Source organism: Vicia villosa, linkage group LG4, assembly GCF_029867415.1.
Source record: "Vicia villosa cultivar HV-30 ecotype Madison, WI linkage group LG4, Vvil1.0, whole genome shotgun sequence".
NCBI lineage: Eukaryota > Viridiplantae > Streptophyta > Magnoliopsida > Fabales > Fabaceae > Vicia > Vicia villosa.
The window spans coordinates 189,813,097-189,839,564 of record NC_081183.1 but is presented as its reverse complement, the minus strand read 5'-3'; the positions used below and the strand labels follow the sequence as shown (position 1 = coordinate 189,839,564).

At 30.6% G+C, this 26,468-nt stretch overlaps 1 protein-coding gene and 1 long non-coding RNA gene across 2 annotated transcripts; one reads left to right on the top strand and one right to left on the bottom strand.

Annotated features, from left to right (window-relative positions):
• Positions 1–1,319, top strand: LOC131594120 (uncharacterized). Its single transcript, XR_009281280.1, has 3 exons — positions 1–379; positions 949–993; positions 1,204–1,319. It is a non-coding gene; the product is annotated as an uncharacterized LOC131594120 (long non-coding RNA).
• Positions 1,320–22,105: 20,786 nt separating this feature from the next.
• Positions 22,106–23,907, bottom strand: LOC131594118 (U-box domain-containing protein 30-like). Its single transcript, XM_058866214.1, has one exon. It carries the CDS (start codon positions 23,487–23,489, stop codon positions 22,194–22,196), a length of 1,296 nt encoding a protein of 431 aa, XP_058722197.1. The 5' UTR covers positions 23,490–23,907; the 3' UTR covers positions 22,106–22,193.
• Positions 23,908–26,468: the final 2,561 nt, after the last annotated feature.

Below are 26,468 nucleotides of genomic sequence, written 5' to 3'. Positions count from 1 at the left end.
TACGTCTTCTATCTTTCTCCACTTCCTCTTCTTCTTCTATACAACCTCATAAAAAAAATTCTTTTACACCTTTCCACACACATTTTATAAAAAATGCTGTCTTTTAAAATGCAACATTTCTTCTATTCGTTTTTTTAACATTATTTTGTTTGCATTTTACTAATAATTTTGGTGCTAATTTTTGCAGATCTTGACTATAATGAGATGAAACAAAAAACTTTCAGATCTGAAATGAGACCGTGTAAAATTGAAACGGCTTCCAACGGATCTGAAATCGAAACCACGGGTCGGGAACATCGGATCTGAAATTGAAATCACTGGATCTGATATCAAAACCACCAGATTTGAAATCAACTCTCATCTTCTTCATACTTACAAGGTTTGTATATTCACTTTTGCCATTGTTTTCCATGTTTTGTTGTGTTCTGAGGTTATGCTTTTATTTTCGATTTTATCGTGTTCAAGGTCAAACTGTGAGCAATATGTGTGTGTTGCAATGCTGAAACTTTGATGTTGCGGTTTTTTGATTCTTTTCCTTTTGTGTTTTTTCAGATCTCGCCATTTTCTTCTTTTAAATTTCACCTTGCTCAACTTTTGTATTTTGTCTGTTACGATTTTTGGCCCTGATTTAAAGTAAGTTTGTATTTTTTTTCACTTTAGAAAGCCTTTTGTAAGTGTGCAATTGTTTTTTATATTTGGGTAGCCAATCCAATGAGTTATTTGTTGAATAAATTGATATGTTAAAATTAATTTATATTTGTATCAGCAACTATAAAATTTTGATCCTAATTATTTTTCTGTAATTTTAATGTAGCAAAGATTTGTCAAATAATTATTTTTTTTGTAAATATTTTTAAGTTTGTATTGTTGTAAAATTCAACATTAATTTTTATCTTAAAAGTTAAAATTTATGTTTGAGATTTTTAATTTGTTATATGTATTGAATAGGATTGTGAAATGGAACAATGGAAGAAGGGTATCAAAATTCAAGAGGTATCAAAAAGATTATGAATTTGAAGATCCAGTGGTTTTGTACCATTTTAAAATCAATAAAGTTTCAATTTATTCTGTATATAACTTTAAAATGGTACAAAATCTGATTTACTTTTACACAATATTTTTTTAATCTTTTCAGACACGTCACATCAATCATTTTCTTCTCTTTTCTCTCATGTCTCATCTCTTCTCTACAATATTTTGCAGGTATGGAAAATAATAATCTTACTTTAAGTCTTTCTGCCACAATAACTGTACAACTCTATCCAACTTTATCACTATTCAAAAAGTGTGTGACAAGACAACACACATTTTAGTATATTTTTATGTGCATCTTATATATTCAATATTTTTTTCACTCATAGACAAAACTATTAACTCTTTCTAATCTATACATTCCAACATAAAACAGGGATTACCACATAACATTTTAATTTCTTTTTTAAAAAGGCACCAACTAAAAACCAATACTATACTATATCAACTTTTTCATATCTATTTTCAAAAATACTAAAACACAAAAAAACTTCTCTAATTAATTTTATAATTAAAAATTAAAAATTGTTTATAATAAATAAAAATAAATGATTGATAAGTACCCGGATAAAAGTTAGCTAATATTTGGTCCACATATATTCAATAATATCAAATTGTAAAAAGAATGATGAGATGGTAGTATCATTTTATACCATTTATAGTATTCAATAATAATTACTATCGTAATTACGATAGTAATTATTAATGTTTGTATAATTGATGCAAATACAAAAAATGACAGAAAAGTTTAAAATATTTAAAAGTGTTTTTGAGAATATATGTTATTTTTATCTAAAAAAATTAATATATGTTATTAATAATCTCTTAAAAATTAAAATACATATTTTAGAAATATGTGTCATATATTTATTTATAAATTTCAAATATGTTGTTTCAATAATTTGTAGTTATTAGTTTTAAATTTTAATTTTGATTTTAATTATTTATATTAATAATTTAGTTTATCTTTGTCATTTTCAAATTAGATTCTAAATTAGTTTCAATAGCTACAAATTAAGATTAATATTTGTTTGTTACAGCTTCCCCTTTTCTCTTTTCTACTATGTTTCTCATGTTTGCTTCTTCCCATGTTTGCTTTTTGAATTACTATATTTATAATTAGTTTTAAAATTGATTTGATTTTATAATTATGGAAATAAAATATTTTGATTTCAACAAATTTTGTTTAGTGAAGTTGAAAATAAAAAAGCTAAAACTCTTAAGAGTATATATTTGAACTAAATTTGTCTGATTGCTCGATTATTATTTTTATAATTAGTCTTAAAAATATTTTTTCACATATTTCTTCAAATTTATTATTTAATTAGATATTTAAATTTAGTCAATTATAATTTTTTTCTCATACTAGAACCCGTGAGATATTTTGATTTTACACTTTCAAGCATTTAATTTAATCAATATTAAGTTATTGCTGGTAAATAACGGTTACTATATATGAAGTTTGTAGTGGTTGAATTATAAAAAAATGAACAAAGTTTTGTTTATGGCCATAGACAAGTGTGCTGAGGATGACAAAACAAGAATTGTATTTTTTTTTTCAGGTTGATAAAGAGAAATTGTTTAAGAGATAAAAACTTTATCTTCAAGGGAAAATATTAAATATCATTAACTTAAATAGATTTATGTTATACCGACAAAGGAGAGAAAAATTTTATCTTCAAAATTTTCCTTATAATTAAAACAATTTTTATAATAAATTTATTATTTTTATTAAATGAGTAGATAAAATGATCTAATTTGTTCTGGGATAAAAAGCAATACTCTCGAATGAATTACTTTAGTGATGGTAGTTGGATATCAACTTGTATTATAAGTATACATAAAAATTAATTATTATCGTTTGTATAATTGATGCATATATATATATATATATATATATATATATATATATATATATATATATATATATATATAATGTACACTTCATAGAAATTTAAACGTGTTTATAAAAATATATGTCATTTTAGTTAAATCTCTGAGTTTTTTTTTATAAAATGATCTTATTAATCTAAATATTTTTACAGGTCTCACATTTTTCTATACATTTAATTATTATTTTTTCACGGATACCAAACATTTTTTTATACATTCAATTATTATTTTTTCACGAGTACCAAATTTTATTCTATACATTCAATTATTTTTTTACCGGTATCAGACATTTTTCTATTAAAAACTATAGATTTAAAACAAAAGCGCATCCCGTACCAGAACCCTTGCGAACGCACGGGTTTGTTACTAGTTCATAACAAAAACAAAAAGACAAATTAAGTTGTGAGAAGTATTAGTGAACACAGGTTTTTACCGATGACAGAGACATGAAGAAAAGAGAGAGACAATTTTCCAAATGAAACGGCGGTAGGGTTTCACGTGATGAAGATGAAAGTTATGTTAACAGGATTTGTTTATTGAGCTTCAAAATAATTTAGTTTAGCCCACTTTCAATGTATATAACACACTTTAAAAAGACTACTACTCTGTCGGTTTCAGTTTTATTTGGGTTGGATTCAACCAACCGAACCGAACCGGCTTCACCCAAGAGAAACCGGTTAGCAAACCCATTTGACCCGAACATCCGTATTTGACTCGACCGCTTGCATTCGGGTAGCACGACTCGGACGGATACGGACGGTTATCTTCAAACCTGTCCACCCCTGGAAAATACTACCATTTGAGATGCTCTTACTTGAACCAAATGCTACCAAGTGTCAATTTCTTATTTTATACTTATTCAACTTTCAATTTTTTCTTCACTTCTCACTCTTTCACTCAGCATTTCTCTTTCCTACACTTTTTCACTTTCATTTCAATTTTTCTTTTTCTATTTTCTCTTTCCCTTTTTATTTTTCTAAGTATAAAAATAAATAAATTGAATCTTTTAAATTGAACGAAGAGCACCACATAAAAATTTACTCAACCGAAAACATAATTATTTTATGATTATTAAAAAAATTATTTTCAAATGTCAAAATTTATATTTTTCTCACGGGCCATTATAAGCAAAATACCGATTTTATTGTCTTTATTTAAGACAGAGAATTCTTATTTTAAATTGTCAACTTTTTTATTTTTCTCACGGATCACTATCAACAAAATACCTATTTTATTTTAATTAACAATTGTCTTTATTTGAGACACAAAATTTTTATTTTCAAATGTCAAAATGTTTATTTTTCTCATGGGCCACTATCACCAAAATACCTATTTTATTTTAATTAACAATTGTGTTTATTTGAGACATACAATTCTTATTTTTAAATGTCAAAATTTTTATTTTTCTCATAGGCCACAATGAGCAAAATATCTATTTTATTTTAATTAACAGTTATTTTTATTTAAGACACAAATTTTTTAATTTCGAATGTCAAAATTTCTATTTTTTTCAAGGGCCACTATCAGCAAAATACATATTTTATTTTAATTAACAATTGTCTTTGTTTGAGATACAAAATTTTTATTTTCAAATGTCAAAATTGAATTTATATTTTTTTTTGACAGAAATTTATATTATTATTATTCATTATATAATTAACAATTGTCTTTGTTTGAGACACAAAATTTTTATTTTCAAATGTTAAAGTTGAATTTATATTATTATTATTTATTATTTAATTAAATAATTCATGTCAAATTTACATAAAAACGTAGAAGCAGTAAACAGATAGAAATGCATAAGCAAAATACATTTTGATGTTACACAACAAAGAAAAAATAGCTAAGAATAATCGAACTTGGTGAGCGTTAATGTCAAAAGACACAAAATAAAATTTAGAAGAGATTATTCAGATTAGGGCCGACAATGTTTAATTTACATTGTTTTCTTTTTTTTCTTCAAAATTATGTTTTAACCCATGAAATATTTTTATGGGCTTTAAAATTGTTTTCTCACTAGTCCATTATGTGTCTTCTTCTTTTTTTTGGACACTTGTCTTTGTTTTTGACACTTGTCGTACGAGTGTCTGACGCGTGACAGACACCGACACATGGACACCCGAGTTGCAAGCAGTGATTATGTTTTGTAGTATTTAGAAGAAATGGAAGATCAAAGCATTTTAGATCTTATGTCTAATGGTTTAAAAACCACTTTTGAAAACATTTCATTACATGAGTCAAATTTAGATGAACATTCTAATCTCTATCCTTGTGTGAGAATGAAATTTGACACCCCTAGTGAAGTTAAGGAATTTTATACTTCATTTGCTAAGAAAGAAGAATTTGAAATTCGTGCTCGTACAACCAAATAATATATATATATATATATATATATATATATATATATATATATATATATATATATATATATATATATATATATATATATATATATATATATATATATATATATATATATTCTAATGAAGGTAAACATACAATAAAGAGTATCATTAAGAATAATATGATGTTTTCATGGGAAAAACAAATAAAAAATGCGTAACTTTTAGAATTGGATTATCACATATATTTCTAAAAGCATGGAAAAGAAGTAAATGGATTATCAAAACCTTCAATAATGCCCATAATCATTTCATGTTTGCCCCTTAAGAGTGTGAGTCATCTTCGGTGTCATAACAAAATGAGTATGACCGCTAAAAGTCTCGTTGAGCAGTTTCATCAAGAAGTGTCTGGAAAGGTTGTTGCAATATTAAATAGTGGTGATGATATGTATTTTTCTAATAGATATTATTGTAATTATCTTAGAAATATTGATATTGGCAGGGCCGTCTTTGAGGGCGTGCAAGGCGACCTACAGCACAGGGTCTCACACTTTTCATGTTTAAGTTATGACAAAAAGGGCCTCCGATTATATATTTCACTGCTAATTTACATTTAAATAGGGCCCCTTAAAAAAATTTCATGATTTAATTGTAGATAACTTCAACTTCTTACACAGGGCCTCTCAAAAGTTTGAGACGACTCTGGATATTGGAGATGCTCAAGTTGTTTTCAACTTTTGTAAGACAAAGCTAGTTGAGAATCCTAATTTTTTAATGTAATACAATGTGATGATGAAGATAGAACGGTTAATTTTTTTTGGTGGATGAAAGATCTAAAATGGGTTACAATATTTTTTGATATGTTCTTACATTTGATACAACATATAAAACTAACAAGTAAATCATGCCATTTGTTCCCTTGAATTCTCATTTCTAATCTATCTTATTTGGATGCACTTTGTTGCAAGACGAGACATAGAAATCTTTTTGAATGACAATTTCAAACTTGGCTAGAGGCAATGAATGGAAAAAGTCTCGTGTCAATAATAATATATCAAGATTTAGTAATGCAAGTTGCAATAGTTAAGGTATTTATAAATACTCGTCACTGATTATGCTTGTGGCACATCCTCAAAAAGTTTTATGAGAAGTTTTCTTATATATATATATATATATATACACTACAAAAAATAAGATTGTGAGTGTGACTTGATATCATCCATTCATGATTCACCATCCATTGAAGTTTTGAAGAGAATTCTAAGCATATAACGATCGACTATGATTTGAAGGAGGATGAGTGGCTTCATCGATCGTACAATATGAGACACTTGTGGATACCTATTTATAATATAAACACTTTCTTTTTTTGGGATAAACACTACACAAAAGAGCGGGAGCATTATTTTGTTAATTCCTATATTGCATACAAGATTTTGTAATGAAATTTGACAAGGAGATGAATAGTCGGTATGGAAGACAAAAAAGAGAGGATTTCGAATTAAGACACAAATCACGTATCTTTGATATTAAATAAAGGGTCCTGCTAACCAGTGCCCGGGGCACTGGATAAGAAGCATTAAATGAACTTTAATTATAATTTTATTTATAAAAAAAATGATAATTAAATATATTTAATTATTAGATTCACTTAAATTATCTCATTCACTCATTTTCTCTTTCATACATTACAAAATTTATATACGTGAAATTAAATAAAATTTGGGATTTAAATATTACAATATCATTTCAATATTATTATCGAGAATAATTTGATAATAACAAATAATGTATTTTGAAATTAAAAATCAGTATGAGAATAATTTGAAAATAACTAATAATGTATTTTGAAATTAAAAATTTGCAAGTCAAATATGCAGCAACAATTAGCAATAGGAAATATAATAATTTATTATAACGTCTCAACTTTTTGTCTTATTATTAAACTCTTTTTTTAAATAATATTAATGCATTCAAGATGTAATTAATGATCCTTAACGAGTGCCCCCGGGGCACTCGTTAGCATTGTCCTTAAATAAAAAATTGAGGAGCATGCATCATTAGTTTATACATGAATTATTTTTGAAAAGTTTCAGGATGAACTTGTAAAGATAAATCAATTTACAAAGGAGAAAATCGAAAAAAGATGGATCTTAATAGAAATACGTAGTATCTAGTTGTTTTAACTCTCGAGACACATTCATTGTCTATGTAGATGTTAACACATATGTTGCTAATGGTCGTTACACATTCATTGTCTATATAGATGTTAACATATATGTTAATTGTCGTTAGTTCATGAAAGAAAAAACACTAATCCAATTAGTTACGTAAAGACATCAACATTATCTCAAACTATAAAATGAATTAGAAAAGAGTGATGATATATGTAGCGAACACTTTTTCACGTAAATATCAGGACCACTTGCTATTAGATGAAAAATGGAAGAATCCATCGCCAAACCATCGTTACAAGCATTATGCACGATCGTTTAGCTCACTCCAGTTGAAATTATGTGAAATTATATCATCAATTTAATTCAACTAAATGAAATTTCATAAACATTGTAGTAACAATTTAAAAATCCATGGAAGGTGAGTCTGGTTTTCATGCAATGACAGCCATTATGAAATTATTATTGATGGATAAAGTGGTCGTGTGAGGTTGTGGTTTTGTAAACGTGAAATAATATTGGAGAGTAACTTATCATTTGAAGTGATAAGATAAATAATTAATTACTTAAATAATATATTACAACTGTTCTATGTAATTCGTGACACATTTGGGATGCCAATTTCGCATTATAATAAGCATTACTCACTAGAAAATGAAGCATGCATCACACCAAAATTATTTATACTTGAAAAATTAATGCTCCGAAAAAACTGGGAATTATGAATATGTTAATTCATCTTAATGCTATAAGATCATTATAAGAAAATAGATGTAATTACCAAGCAGTACTATGTCAGAATAAAACTCCATATATTATGTCTGTTGTGTCCATTGTGGAAATAACATGTTAAGAATGTTCAATTTGAATGGAGATCAATAATTAGAACGTTTGAATATAAATAGAGAGTAAATTTTTAAATTTCTTTTTCATTAAATTCTTATTAATATTTATGAATTAGATATTAATATATTACATCTTGTACAATGAACCATTCTTATCAAAATTAAATTGATCACGAGCATTGCATAAACGACATCACGAAATAACCTTTAATCTATTGGACTAGATAAATTATAAGTAAATTTTAAAAAATAAATAGTATTAAATTATAAATCATTTTTCAAAAACAATAAAATATTAATATTTATTTGCAAAGAAAATAAAAACCCTCAAATTATATATCACTTAAATATTAATAATAAAAAAATTTATTACATATAATTTATTTACTTTTTGTTACTCTCTTTCTTCATCCAATTCTTTTAAATGATTATTGTCATAAATTAATAAAGAATAATTGTATAATGTAACTCATAATATATTTTTTTCATACAAAAGCAACTACTATATTTTTAAATTTGTATGAAATTGATAAAATAATAATAAATAATAATAATTTTAATGCGTAGAAATCAATTGTTTTACTAAGTGCAATAAGTCATTAAGAAACATAACAAGTTGTAGTTCCAACAAGAGGCGGAGTAACAATGAATTAGGTAGGAATTTGAAGGTGGAAAAACTACTAATCCAATTAGTAAATTCCTGTAAAGTAGAAAGACACAAACAGTATTTGAAAATATAAAACTCTCAGTATCTCAATATGCATCACAACACAATGCAGCATAAAATATACTATGTATTTGGTTTGAATAATGATATTTAAAAGAAATGGAATTTTGAACATCAAGTCGTTGTAGTATAGTGGTAAGTATTTCCGCCTGTCACCCGGGTTTGATGCCCGGCAACGGCGTTATTTTATTTTATCTATCAACACTCAAATGTTAGTTCGTCATTTTACAAAAAAACCTAGGCGATTTTCAAGTTGATATTCATCAAACGTCATTTTCGCACGTAGTTTTCTTCTTCACTGAAGCGTTATTTTGTATATTCATTAATGTTAGTTTTTCATTGAAATAGTCTCTTCGTTAGTTTGTCTATTTATCATTTTGTTTAAGGTTTCTTTGTTAGTTTGTCTATTGACCATTTTCTTTTGATTGAAACGTTATTGTTTGATTCATCTTGATAGTCATGGTCGATTCGACTAGCACCTCCCATACAACATATGTAGCAAACCTTGTCAATAAACGTAAAAGAAAAACTAGAGGTGCCACGATGTATACAAATGTGAACAAAGCCAACGAAACTGGTATTCAATACCCTGTTATAGTTGATGCCCAAACCGGCAGGGCTTATGGTGAACATGCTGATGATTTTTTGGGTTACATTGCCTTATAAGGTAGAAGTAAAGTGGGTATTTTGATAGATAGTTGGCATGTTGTTGATGAAACATTGAAAGACGACATATGGACCAATATTACAGTATTTATTTTTGTATTCTATCATTTGTTTTACAAGTATATTTTTCTTTTCAATACTAATAACATCTTTATTATGTAAATAAAAGATGTGTTCATTTTTACTCCAGATGATAAGAACGTGAAAAAGAAAATGCTTGCTTATTATGGTGAGCGTTGGAGGGGTTTAAGACACAACTCACCCATGATTATATTAAAACTGAAGTAAATAAAGAACAATCTCCATGCGAGATAAATTCATTTATAGATCAAGCTACTTGGGAGGAATCTGCAGAGTCTCGCCACACTGATAAGTTCGTGGCAAAGAGTCAAAAAAGAAAGGAAAATTGAGCTATAAATATCTATCCACAAAGGCTGTCTTGTGGAGGATATCAAAGACTTAAAAAATTTTGATTGATGAAAAAAGAAAACAAATGGAAGAAGAGTTGGGAGGTTCTATAAGTCTTGATCGCACTCCATCTCCACCATCACTTTCAGGGGTTTTATCGATATTTTCCCTTCCCTTTGAAATAAATAAAGTTTGGTGGCAACTCAGTGTTTTTTTGCAAAGCGACAATGACTACACGGAAAAACCAATAACTATACACATTTACATCGGATACATAATGTTAAGATGTATATTTACATGGCTACATGACAAAAACAAAAACTATTTATTTACATTGGGTACATTAATTCATACAATATACTTAAATTGCTATATGGACAAAACGAAACAAATATATATTTATGTCATGCACACAAATTCGTACCTTATATTTAAATGGCTACACGGACAACCCAATAATCATACATATTTACATCGGGTACACAAGATAAAGTACTTAATCATGCATATTTAGTTATTAAAATAAAAGTTAAACGTATTAAATGGTTCAAATCTGACATACCATGAGAATGTTCCTTGATGCTTCAGTTGGAGGTACTATAAGAAATAAGAATGAAGACAAATTTAAAGAGCTAAATGAGAATATGTGTCAAAATGAGTATCTAACAAGTGAAAGGGCTCGAGGAAAGAAAGGGATGGTAGAGATTAATAGGCACACTGTTTTATTGGTATAAATAGAAGCTTTATAAAACAATTAGTGTCCAACAATCTATCTCTAGCAAATGTAAGTCAAATACGGAATGTGATTTACGTGGAGAAGAGTATGCAAATGATAATTGTGTATCGGAAGAACACATTCTTATGAAAAATAGATTGATTGCGGGCGTTGCATGGACGACATCACTTTTACTAAATCCAGCCGAACACAATTCAAACGAAATAATATTTAGTCTAGAGTGCTAGCAAAATTCTAAGTAACTCTTAAAAGATAAAATGTTTTAAATTAGAAATTATTTTTCAAAAATAATAAAAAGTTAACATTTATTTTTCTATAATACTATTTGCTATTTATTAGTACACGTGTCTCAAATAATTAGTAATTTTGCAAAGAAAATAAAAACACTCATATAACGAAATATTGATAATATATTTTAATTATATATAATTTATTTACTTTTTATTACTCTATATCTTATTTCAATACTTTTTTGAAAATATTTATTCTCATAAACTAACGAAGAATAATGATTTAAAGTAAAATAATAATTTATCTTTCTCAATACAAAACTAATTAAAAATTCAAATTTGTGCGAAATTGATAAAATATAGTAATATTCTGAATGTGGAAAAATAAATAGTTTTATTAGGTGCAATAACTCAAAGGAAGAAAAATAAGATGGTGTAGTTCCAACAAGAGGCTGAGTATTAATTTAGTTTTTGAATGAGAAATAATAAAGGGTGAGTATTAAGTAACGAATTAGGAATTTGAAGCTGAAAAAAATTAGTAATCCAATTAGTATAGTTAGAACTAAGAATATGTAAAGTAGAAAGACACAAACAGTATTTGAAAATATAAAACTCTCAGTATCTCAATATGCATCACATCACAACACAAATCAATTAATGCAGCACTATGTATTTGGTTTGAATAATGATACTTAAAACAAATGGAATTTTTAACATCAAATGGAATATTAAATTCTTTTACTGCTTTTCCAAGCAAAAATCCCAATGCTTTAAATTAAGTTTCTTCGCTGATTATATATGTGTATATATATTTTTGGGAATAAAATAAATTGTATTATTTAAATTTTTTCACCCTTATTCTTTAATTTAAATTTTTTTAATTAAATAAATTATAATATTTTTTCTTCATATTTTGAAGTAACTTATTCCTAATTTAATAGTAATATTTTTATGACATATAACAAAGCCAGTAAATAAATAAATAAATAACTTACTTTGAGTAATTGAATTTTTAATTCTCTTAATAAAAAAAATTTAAAAATCTATATAATATAATATGTGACATACATTCACCCACTTCTAAAGCATATAGGGGATCGACAACAAATTTTATAGACTTGCATATTAGAGTATTAGCATTATATGGGCCTATTATATACTTGACTTATTCGGGCCCAACTGATATAGTTCAGGATAGTCAATATATATAGAAGCCCAAGGTTATGTAAACTGACACAATGAAATAATATACATTTTTTCCATTCTGTAAATTCAAACCGGTGTTAGCGCCAATATGGCTACACCTTCTTCTTCCCCAATTGCAATATGGTATCAGTGACCAAACCCTAACATTCATCTTCCGCCATTTTTTTCCCATCACTCCTTTCCCGTTCTGCACTTCTTTTTCATCATGTCTTCTTCCTCAGATGAAGAAAGACCCAAAACCACAGAAATCCCATCCAAGATCGACGACCCGAGTCTCAATCCAAGAAACCCCTATTACCTTCATCGTGGAGAAATCCCCGGTGCCACCATCGTTGCTCCTCCATTGGATGATCACAACTATCACAACTGGAGCAAATCTATGCGGCGTGCGTTAACCTCAAAGAATAAACTCTCTTTCATCAATGGCGTCCTCCCTCGACCTTCACCTACCAACCCGGATTTTGAACTATGGGATCGTGCCAACAGCATGGTTCTTTCATGGATTAACCGCACTCTTTCTCCGCATATTGCACAGAGCACCATTTGCTTCGAATCTGCTCACGATCTTTGGGAAGACCTCAGAGAAAGATTCACCAAAGGTAATCACTTTCGTTTCTCCGACCTTTTACGCGATCTACATTCTATTCAGCAAGGAGACAGATCCTTATCAACATATTTCACCGACCTCAAGATCCTCTGGGATGAATTGGAAGATCTTCGTCCAACTCCATCCTGTTCTTGTTCCATACCCTGCTCTTGCGACCTCGCCAAGGCGGTGCGAATGTATAAACACATGGAATATGTGACATGCTTTCTGAAGGGTCTCAACGACACCTACCATAACATTCGCACCCAAATTCTCCTCCTTGATCCTTTACCCAACATCAGCAAAGTATATTCACTAATCGCACAACAACAACCATTTGCTTCTACTGCTATTCCCACTGTTCTTGCTGCCCATTCCAATTCTAAACCTAAAGGAAAACCACCCTCCAAAACACCTATGTTATGTACCAACTGCAATAAGACAAACCATACCATTGAAAATTGTTATTTCAAGCATGGATTCCCTCATGGATACCGTTCCAAGAACTCCAAATCTACTGCAGAGGCTAAACAAGGTTCCACTCCAAACACAGAATTTTCTCTCTCAAAGGCAGACTATCAACAACTCATGCTCTTACTTCAACAATCAAAGAAGGATACTACCAAGCCATCCAGCTCCGATGATGCAATCATTTCAGGTATAGCACATCAAGGTAATGTCTTACATAATCACTCTTCATGGATCTTAGACTCTGGTGCATCCCATCATGTATGCCCTTTCATCAAAAAAATTTCAAACATTAAATAATATACAAAACCATGGTAACAAAAAGTCAACAAAATATGAAAGATGAGAATTTAAGCTTTGAAGTTTGAACACATTTGTTTGTGACATTTACACACTTGTAACATACTCTATGAATCTCAATTTTTGTCTATATATAAAAGAGTACACTCTGTGTCTTCCACTCAACTCAAAGAATCTAGCTGATAAGAATAAAAATAAGTGAACTCATCACTATGTCAAAATTATGCACCCTCTTCACTTTTACTCTTTTGTTAAGCTTGAGTTTAACATATGCCTCTCGTCCTAATCTTGGATCTTATCTTATTTGATCATTTTCTTGTGAAGTTTATTACTATTTGTTTTGGGTTTTGAGAAATAATTATCATGTTAGAATTGAATTAGGATATTGTTGGTAGCAAGGTATCAAGTGTATATTTGGACGATGAGAGTTGTGAAGGAATCAAAAGAGAGCAAGAATGTTTGACAAGAAGGACACTAATGGCACATCTGGATTATATCTACACTCAACATAAACCCAAAAATTAGTAAAATCCACCTTGCCTTTGGAAATAAAATAAGTTTGAATAAAGCAATATATGGATTTTTGTTTCATGTATAAAACACATGCTTAATTTTGTTGAGTTTTTGTTGAATTATATATTTTTTCGAGAAAATAGAATATATATTAATTCAAAAACAATGTCAATACAAAGCCGATCCGCAGATTCAGGCACTAAACAAACAAAAGGAAAGCACTAAAGCACTACAAAATGCAAACAGACACAATCAACCTCTCGTCCTCTTCATGTACACCTCCAGGCAGGTAGCAACTATCTCTTTAATGTCATCACTCTTCAGCATATCCAAAAATTCTAATAATATTTTATTGGTCACATATGTAACTTTACACATGTGTTAGACTTTATGAGCTCAAAATTTATCATTATATTCTCTAAGCATACAAAATTATCTTGTCCACTAGTAGTGACATAACTAAATGACATATATTCATCATGAAATGTATAGCATGAAAATCACATGAAGTTGATTTGTACATGTCAATTTTCAACTGGTCTTACTTTACTTTAGTGAGATCATTCAATAACCTTATTGTACAAAATGTAAATAGCTGAATATCAAACTTTATTAATTGGAAAGTATCCAAAATCATAGAACATAGAACACAAAATTCATAAATGACTAACTCCCACTAAACTAAAGATTCCTCTAACCTTAAAACACCCAATAGTATGCTCATGAAAGACTTTGGGTGGAAGACCTTTTGTAAGAGGATCTGCTACCATGGAGTTTGCCCCTAAATGTTCTATAGAAATCTTTCTACTTTATATCCATTTCTTAACAACCAAGAACTTGATGTCAATATGTTTTGAGTTGGCGGATCTCTTATTATTGTTGGAATATAGGATGAATGATTTATTATCACAATATAACTTAAGTGGTATTTCAATTCCATCCACAATTCACACCCCGGTGGCAAGGTTCCTTAACCAAATCTCATGCCTGGATGCCTCATAACATGCCATAAACTCCATTTCCATGATGGATGAAGTCGTAAGAATTATTTTGGCACTACGCCAAGAAATTGCACCACTAGTCAACATGTAGATATAGCCTGAAGGGGATCTTTTACTATCTTGGCATCCAGCAAAATGTGAGTCAGAGTATTCAGTGATCTCTAAGTGGCCTGACCTCCTATATGTGAGCATATAATATATTTTTCTCTTTAAATACCTCATAACCTTTTTTGCTGCTTTTTAATGATACATGTTTGGATTGCTCAAATATCTGCCTAACACCCCAACTATGAATGCAATATCTGAACACGTACAATTTGGGACATACATTTGACTCCCTACAACTAACGAGTAAGGAATCTTTTTCATTTCTTGAATTTCTAAGTCTCCTTTTAGGGACTGGCCGAGACTAAATTTATCTCCCTTAGCAATTGAAGAATGCCCCGGTTTGCACTTCTGCATGACAAATGTTTTAAGTACCTTTTTGATATGACTCCTTTGTGATAATCCTAGAATACCTCAAGACTGATCTCGGTGTATCTGAATTCCTAATACAAAGGAAGCGTCACGAAGATCTTTCATTTCGATTTTTCTTGATATGAATTTCTTTGTTTTGTGCATCATGCCTATATCATTGGTGATAAGCAGTATGTCATCAACATACAGGATTAAGAGTATGTATTTTCTTCCACTAAATTTGTGATACACACAATCTTTAACAACATTCACCTCAAAACCAAATGAGAGAATTACTTCATAAAACTTGTGGTACCACTAACAAGAAGTCTGCTTTAGTCCATAAATGGATTTTGTCAATTTGCAAACCATTTTCTTTGAGTCTCCCAACACAAAGTTTTCAGGTCACACCATATAGACAGTTTCATCAACGTTTTTATTGAGGAATGTCGTATTGACATCCATTTGATGAAGTTTTGAATCATAATGTGCAAAAACAGCCATGATTATTCTAAAAGAGTCTTTCGATGAAACCAGGGAGAAAGTCTATTTAAAGCCAATCCCTTCCTTTTGAGTATAACCCTTATCCACAAGACGAGCCTTACACCTCTCCACATTACCGTTAGAATCTCAATTGGTCTTAAAAATCCATTTGCAACTAATGGGTTTCACGTGTAACACCCCTCTAATACCCCACGACAATTAACAAAATTAAATCAGAGTAAACATGCAAAAGGTGTCACAATTCAAAAATAAAAGAAAACACACGTTCGGCACATGTCATGCATTCACTGAGACATCTGAAATTATAACTCATAGATAAAAATCATGTTTACACAGCGGAATCAAATCATCAAGTCAACATTACATCATTAATGTATCAGACTTCAAATAAAATAAACAATAGAGTTATAATTCGAAACTCAAAACATCGCGTCCCCAGTGTTACATCTATCAGAGCATGACACCGACACAACAACTAAACCGACTTATGAGTTAATCCTCACCAAGTCGAAAGCAGCTATCCTTAATCTGAAAATTGTCAACAAGTAAGGGTGAGTCTCATTCTCAATTAATCAATGTTATGCATTCATAAGCAACAAAACATCATAATATATCATTCACCCAATTTGTCATATATTCAGATCCACATCTATTATTCATCAATTCACACAATAATAGATTACAACACAACACAGAAATCCATACAATCATGTTATGACAAAACGCATATGACACAACTGACACTATGCATGTGGTACCAAAATTCGTGAATCACATTCACAGGACTTCTCTCTGCGATACTGCCCTTCAGTCGCTTACACCCCACCTGGGCACACGACTAACCTCATCGCTCACACCCCCATGGGCACACGATGACTGCTTACTAATCTCCGCACAGTGGGAATTAGCCACCAACGATCCACTCATCAACGGGATCCAATGTAAATGATTTATGAATGAATGCACACATATCACATACTTATATCATCACCGATCCGATGCTTAACATCGTCTCATTTCATCTCACCAATATCATCACAAACAAGTATGTACATGTCCCAACATCATTCAATCATTCACATACATTCACCACAATCAACATATTAATATTAACAGCATATTAATATTCACAAGTCATCAATCATCATCATATAATTCTCAACAATCATCACATCATAATGTTTTCAAACAACATCTTATATTGTCACATTTCATCATACATGTCAACAATACATCATCCCATTTACACAAATCGTCACATGATTAATATTTCAACATAGCATGTATTTAACACATCTCATCACATATATGTACAATACATCATTCACCAAGAAATAAAATCATATTTAAAAACAATTGGATTTACACCTCATTTCATCATTTAAACACGTAGGCTATCTCATAAGATTCATCGTACTCAAAACAACACTAAAAACAGACCTACGGTTCGAAAGTTACACATCATTTAACTTTCCCAAGAAATAACTAACGCTACAGCACGCGGCGCAACCAACGTTCGCGGCGCGACCTGAACCACACAAACACGTTCGCGGCGCCAACTCATGCACCCGGCGCGATACGAGAAAATAAGTACGCCTTCGCGGCGCCAACACATGGACGCGGCGCGATACGAGAAAATAAGTACGCCTTCGCGGCGCCAACACATGGACGCGGCGCGACCTGGCAATTTTGCAGAATTACGGGTCTGCGTTAGACTCTGCGATTTCACATCCTTTTCACCCAAAAACGATTCCAGACATAGCAGACAGGCATATAATCATCGAATTTCTCATCACACATCATTATACATCAAAACAACACATCAATAACCAACAATCTATACAAATTCATCAATTATCCCAAATCATAACATACCTAACAATATCAAATCCCAATATGCCCAATCGAATCGAATCATACGTTAATCTATCCTATTACCCATAATCACATAATAGAAATTAACCGGAAGAGTCCCCCCTTACCTTAGCCAAGAGTTCTTGATTGGTCTCTCCCTCCATTGCTCCTCTTTCACGTTCTTCGTGTTCCAAACTCTTTTCACATTCCTTTCTCTTATTCCCAATTCCTTATTATTTTATAAAATAACCTTTTAATTTGATTAGGGCCTTTACTAACATAACACCCCCTCATCCCTTAACATCACACATGGCCCAACACCATAACCATCCTTTTCCAATTAAATTCTACAAATCACCAATAATTCTAATTATTAATTAAATTTCCATTTAAATTAAAAATTAAAATATACGGGTGTTACATCACGCCTTCTAGAAACGAAACAAGTTCCCAAACTTTAGTCCATAAATGGATTTTTGTCAATTTGCAAACCATATTCTTTGAGTCATATAGATTGTTTCATCAATTTTTTCATTGAGGAATTTTGTATTGACATCCATTTGATGAAGTTTTGAATCATAATGTGCAACAAGAGCCATGATTGTTCTAAAAGAGTCTTTCGATGAAACCAGGGAGAAAATCTGTTTAAAGTCAACCCCTTCCTTTTGAGTATAACCTTTATCCACAAGACGAGCCTTATACCTCTCCACATTATCGTTAGAATCTCAATTGGTCTTAAAAATCCATTTGCAACCAATGGGCTATCACACCTTCTAGTAACGAGACAAGTTCCCAAACTTTATTGTCTTGCATCAACTTATGCTCCCCCTTCGTTGCTTCAATCCACTTTTTTAGAGTTGGAATCCTCTATGACTTGGCGGAAGTTGATTGAATCATCTTTCGTTATACCATTATTTTCCTTAAGTTCTTGGAGAAAGACTATGTAATCATCCGAAATAATATTTCTCCTTTCTCCAGTGGATCTTCGGAAATGTATTTGTTCTTGTTACACTTGTTCTTGAGAATTTTGAGTTTGTTCTTCATGAATTACTTAATCATCTCGAGTAGAAGGAAATTCAACAATATCTTGTGGGGGTTCCATACTTGCTTGATCAAAAGCAATTATATCAATCAATTCTGGAATTGTTATCGATTCTTCCCCTAAAACAAAGTCTCTAACCTTATTCTTCCCCCCAAACTCAATATCCTCAAAGAATGTGGTTGTCCCCGTCTCAAAAATTGATTTTAAGTTGGGATCCTAAAATTTGTAGCCTCTAGATCTTCCAGAATAACCAATAAATTAGCCGCTCACTGTTCGGGAGTCCAATTTCTTTTTCATTTGACCTTTGCCTGAGCTGGACATCCCCATACGTGAAAATGTTTCAGACTAGGTTTTTGCCCAGTTGGCAACTGCATTTGTTTGTACTCTATTTATAATGTAAGTTGCAGTATTTATCGTCTTTCCCTAGAATGACTATGGCAAGGTAGAATGGCAAATCATACTCCTTACCATATCCTTAAGAGTCCGGTTTAGTCTAGGTAATTAGCAAAAGACCCCAGACGTTGTTCACTTGAACTGTCATATCTACTGTAATATTCACCGCCACAGTCAGATTTGACTTTCTTAATTCTTTTGTTGAGTTAATTCTAAACTTCGGTCTTAAATGATTTGAGCATATACAACGATTGAGACTTTTCATGTATAAGAAATATGTTTGCATATCTAGAATAATCGTCTGTGAATGATATAAGTATTGTTGACCATTTCAAGAAGGTGTGGTAATGGTTCATAAATGTTTGTATGTATTAATTCTAAGACATTTGTAGCTTTATATATGCACTAATTTTGTTTGTTTGGTTTGTTTTCCTTTAAGGCATTTAACACAAATATCAAAGTTTGTTAAGTCAATGGAATCTAAAATTCCACCAAACACTAGTCGTCCAACTCTATTTTTAGAGATGTGACCTAGATGCTTGTGCCATAATGTTGTTGAATTATTATTATGAAATTTACACTTAGTACCATGTGATTCCACATTTAAGGATTAGCCATAGGTAGCTATTGTTTCAAGCAAAATTATATTATCATGATTCATAATTGAACCAATTCCGACAACATTTGAATTAAAAGACAAATTGAACATATTGTTTTGAAATGAACACACATAATCTGAAATTAAATTCCATCTAAATGACGGTACCACAAAAGTGTCTTTCAAATCCAAATAAAATCCAATACATAATAATAATCTAAAATCCCCTATAGCTTCCACCTCCACTGACTTTCCATCTCTAACATAGATGTGTCTTTCAACATCATTTGGCTTCAGATATTTCAGGAAACCTTGCATTGAAACATTGATGTCAGTAGTTGCCCTTGAGTCTAACCAGCAAGTGTTTATAGGTATTGAAGCTAAATTGATCTAAAATGAAAAGAAATGTACCTTTCATTGCACGCCAAGCGTGATATTTGGAACATTTATTTTTCACATGTCTAGACATTTTGCAAAAGAAACAATTATTATCCTGTTTTTGTTTCTTTTGTGCTGGAACATTTACAGCTTCATTCTTGGGCTCATTAGTTTTCTTCCTTTTTCCTTTGTCCTTAGAGGTGCCAACAAAATGAGCATTTTTTGTCTTATCTTACTCCATCCTTTCCTATTCTTGCACACAAAATGAAATGAGCACATTAAGAGACTATTTCTCCTTTTGACAATTATAAGATATCTTAAAATGACTGAATTGTGAAGAAAGATAAAATAATACTAAATGAATGAGCAAGTCTTCAGATAGCTCAAGCTTTAGTACCTTAAGTTTGGAAATAATGTTTGACATGCCCATAATATATTCCCGTATATTTCATTTGCCTTGATACTTCATGGAAATCAAGTTCTGAACAAGAGTACTTGTTTCTGCCTTATCTCTTTTCTTAAAGCGCTTTTCAATCTCAGTAAGAATTTATTTTTGTCATTTGTTATATCTTCCGATATAGTACCCCTAAAGACCTTAAGAATTTCGCGCTTAGGGATTGCAATTTGGCCCAGACCCAATGGGTACCCACAAAAAATGTCCATAATGATTAGGGAAAAACTCGTAAAATAAATATGGCTACGAGTATGAGTATTGAGGTACCTATATGGTACGACTACGGGCATGGGTATATTAAACTATTACGCATTTTAATAAAAATAATTATTTATTTCTTAACTCAACAATAACTTCCATAATTTTTTTAATAGCGTTAAAATTTTAAAATTATATGATATTTTGTAATTAATCGATTTAATTTTACTACAAACACAGGTAAACAGATACGGTATGAGTATTGGTGCCCATGCGGGTATGGACTTGTGTACGTGGATTTTTTTCAAACCGCGAATATGGGGACGAGTATTATAGTACCCTGCCCATTGTCATCCCTAGTCGCGCTTAATGGTCATGAGACCCATGAGATTGGAGCAATCTCACTTCTCATAATCTTTCCTCTGTTCATAGGTACTAGATTCCATAAGAGAACCTAGTTGCTCCGTTCTTAATGCAAGCTCAAGATTCATGCATCCAAGAACAATTTCCATGTTCTCTTTCGAGTCCTTGAAATTTGTCTCATGAAGAACTAGAACTGAATTCAGATTAGCAGATCTTGACAAATTATATTGACGGCAACATGATTAAAGAGTTAGGATAGGAAAAAAGAGAATAATGAAAGAGAGGATCCAATCCAGATGAAATATAGACTGAATTACCACCGATGAAATTTTTGCTGGAGAGCACCTATTTCCATATGAGATTGCGAATTCCTCAGGCGATAGTTAGTCAGAGTGGGACACATGCACACAATTGCTGACAAATACTTTAGAAATTTATGCAAGAACTACCCGTAGATACCCTTAAACCAACAACCAAACTGAAGTGCCCAAAGTTAAATATCGCCACCACAATGTCTACAAGAAATTTCAAAACAAACTGAAAACACTAGCCCACAATCTATTTTCCCGAAATTTCAAATTCATCTTCAAAAACAACACCATTTCATTTAGGAAGAAAAATAGCAAAGGGAATTAAACCAACAAAATATCAATTTTTATAATTTCACAATTCAACATCCAACAATTTCTATCTCAAACAACATCTATGAATCACCAACTTCATATACAACATCAAAAGGACCAAAAAAAAATCTGAATTTCACAAACATATGAACAAAATTTAGCTGTATACATGACATGAACCTATGAACAAAATTTCATATTTTTCATTGTATAGTAGTGGTAAGCATACACTTAGAAATAAAAATACTACTAGTAGAATAATTCACACTACACATTTTCAAAAACTCAGAAGACATCTGTTTCAAAACTGGATTACAACCACTCTGAATCACAAGCAACAATTTTGAAGCCAATCCAGCTTCCACAGCCTTTGAAGCACATTCTTCTGGTGCAAGTTTGTAAATAGCCCACAAAATCGACAACGCGAATTGTGTACAATTTTCTGAGACTCTCATCAACATCTTCACCACATTTGGTATAATGTTTGGACACTCTTTCAATGCCAATTTCCCTTCCTCAAGTGTTGACAATATCTCCAATATATAAAGTGCTATCTCCAAACACTCATTGTTCAAACTTGGTAAAATCTCTATCAATTGAGGTATTGCTCCTATGCTTATCATTGAAGTTCTTATTGATTCATGACAAGATAGTACTTTTTTAATCAATGTGAGACCAATTAAGATCCCTTTTTGATGTTTCTTGTCTCTCACCAATCTTAATAATCCAACCAAAAGACTCAAACTTGACACAATCTCAATCTTGGTTTCTTGTTCTTGTTCTTCCATTAACAACATTTGAATCAATTTAGCACAATTCATCTTTGTTTCAATAGTTCCTTCATTCATGATATCAACAATCAATGAAACTTTGGATGGATGCATAAGATTCTTTCTCTTGAAATCCGAACTCAAATCCAAATTCACAATGATACCTATAGCTTCACAACCAACAACATGTGAAGTAAAAGGACCTAACAAAGATGAAACCAAACCAACCCCACCATTTTCCAACAATGTTTTTCTTGCACAAACATGAGAAACAACAAGTTTCCTAAGATCCTTAAGAGCTTTCACTCTACTTTGACCCTTCACCTTCTTAAGTGTCTCCAATGTTTCCAAAACCCTTCCTTCAACATCTTCAAGCTTCTTCTTCATTTCCAAGTACTTGTGTGAGAACCAAGTGAGGATCAAGTGTTTGAGAGTGTTGTTGGGTGTGATTGATTCATCCCAAAGCTCTTGCATTGTTGTTGGACATGTTTTGTGACCAAGTGAAAACCATTTAAGGATGTTGGATCTGTCGTAGGTTTGACCAGTGCAAAGAGTCACAGGCTCTTGCATTGGCTCAAGTGAAATTGGACAAATGAAAACGGATGGAACATCAATTGAATCCATCTCTTCAATCAACAACTTCAGATCCAGTTTCTCACTATCCAATACACTAAAAACACAACCTTTGAAAGATGTTTCAAAACCCATCAAAGCATCATAGGAAGGCATTGTTGAATGTTAAATGTTGAATGTTGAATACCCTTTTGAAGAAAAATTGTGTTTGATGAAGAGAGAGAGGGAGTTAGAAAGGTGTGTGTAAGGATAAGAAGCGTGTGGGAAAGAAAAGGAAGGTTGAATGAAAATGCTGTCAAAGGGACAAAGTTATTAGCTTTTGCTTTTTCTAACACACTTTCTATGGTCAAAAAAGTATAAACTTGCTTATTGCTTATTCATCAACTATGACATGATTGAGTCTTGTTCACTAACACCAAAGCATTCATTCATTCTTCTTCTTCAAGCTCTTGAAAAAGTAAGATATCATCATCAATCAAAGATTACCCACATGAACAAAATAGCATAAAAAAAGTTTCATTTTCTTGAGAGAAGAACAACAAAATATTTTGTTGGTGTGTGTGTTGTGAGAAAGCACGGGTTCACGTTGGAGCAGTAGTGTAACTTTGTTGTTCCCACGTGCAATGAGTCTTATTAAATTAAATATATTAAATAATTAGTATATCTAATAATAATAATGAATAACCAATAGATCTAGTTTGACTGTATTAAATACTTTGAATAATTAATATATCTGATAACAGCATATAAAAAATACTTAAATAACTGATTATTGAATACGAAATGGAAGAAATATCGAATAATTAATGTACTCCTTCTGTTTTTTATTATAAGTCGTTTTGAGAAAAAAATTTATATTTAAATATAAGTCGTTTTACAATTTCAATGAATAATTAATGCTATTTTTTCTATTATATCCTTAAATATTTACAATTCCAATAAGTCATTAATGAAGAATAATTTTGTAAAAACTTTCATAATTTCTCATTTTCATACAACAATTATTATTTTTTTTAATTTATGTGAAAAGTCTAAAACAACTTATAATAAAAAACGGAGAGAGTATCTGATACGAAGAATAGATGAGAATAAATTAGAGTGATTGACACGATGTTCAAGGTGATTGAATATTGACTGTGGGAGTGTAGTGTGGTCCCTGTAGGGGACAGTCTTGAAGTTGAAGACGGAACCTGGGACAGATAGTCAAAAAGGTAAATAGATGCCAACAACCACAACATTGAATTAGAGTCACTGGTCCAACCGGGAATCATTTGAATTTCAAATACTAGTACTATAGTCTTCTCTTTCTTGGGATGCTTCCTTGTATTTACTCTATTTATTTTGGATATGCTTTAAATAAACTTTTTTTTTTTATAGAAAAGACTGCCTTTATTTTTGTTTGACCCGTGGGGTTATTATTAAAGAGTGTTTTTAATGCAATTTAGATTAGAATATTAGTTTTGTTCAATTTGAGTGAGTTTTTTTAATAAAATATATTAAATTTGATCTAGTTTAATTAAATGTGATTTTGATTTACTCAATTTTTTAATTGATTTTATTTGCAATCATAATATTATAAGAATAATTGACAACAAGAAATTGTTAAGATGCGATGCAAGACGATTTTACTCTAATGTTAAAACTAATAAAAACTTAAGGAGAGTTAAGAAGTTTAATCCAATAAAAAAAGAAGTACTAGTACATTTTATCCTATAGTCATTGTTATATAGATGTCTTGTAAGGGTTCAAGGTGTCAAAATAGTTAGGTTATTAGTGTATATTGCCACATAAATTTTGAAATACTTTATACTCTTTCCGTTTTAAAATGAATATCGTTTATTGTTTTTAACATAAATTAATGAATATAATAATATTATGATAAGACATTCTACTTTTACTAAAACTTTTTTGAATGTGTAGGAAATATTTTATAGAGTAATAATTAAATAACATATTTGGTAAACTACCAATCATTTTAACATTGAAAATTAATAATGACATTCATTTTAAAATAAATTTTATTTGTTAAAACAACAGTCATTTTAAAACAGAGGGAGTAATCAACATCAAATGGTCTTAATTTGAACATTGGATGCTAACATGACATGTTTATTTAGGTGAGTGCGAACAATCGACCATTTGGAAAAGAATCTTCAAGAGGTGTCTCTATAATACTTTTCGCATCAGTCTCTGATCATAATTGTGAAAGAAGATCAACCACCACACTTTACATCTTGTTCGTGTCTTTGATTTTAAGATAAAATTCTTGTGGAAGTTATATCCATACAATCAACTTTGATTTGACATCTTTTTTTTAGAGATATTTTCATGTTTTTCGACTGCAGATGCTTTATTTTAAACAATGGTAATGACATTTAGACATGTTTGAAGCTAAAGTTGATGATATAATTTTTCTAAGGTATTCCTTAATAGTAGAACATTTATTGTTGAAATGTTTGTGCAAGTATATTTTGATGAAATAAGACCCCAATAGACAGGGAAAGATATATATATTTTTTTTTAATTTTGATGCTTTAGGTGTGTTGACAAAAGATTTAATCAAGGATGACAAACTAAAACGGGATCCTCCAAAAATTAAGGATATTAAAGAGAATAAAAAGTAAAGCGAACAAGAGGATGATAAACAAGAGACCTCAACAAAGCTTCCTCAAAATTGGATAGTTGCGGAAGACCATCTGTTGGACAACATTCTAGGAGCCATTAAAAATTGTGTAAATACACGTTCTCAAGTTAATAATTTTTTATAATTATTCCTCATTCATCTCACAGATTGAACCAAAAGACACCAATGTTGCTTTGAATGATGAAGGTTAGCTCATTGCTATGTAAGAAGAGTTCAACTAATTAAGAGAAATGACGTATGAGGTCTTGTCCCTCATCCTCAAAATAAAATAATCAATGGTACCATATGGGTTTTTCAAAACAAACTTGATGAAAATGACATAATTATAAGGATACAATCAAGCTGAAGGCATCGACTATGAGGAAATGGAAAGTGACACTTTCATAAGTCCAATGAAGTATTTCTTGGAGTTACTAAAAAAATATGAAATGAGGAATTCCAAAATAAAATCTACACCAATGGATTCCAACTTGCTAATTGATAAAGATGAA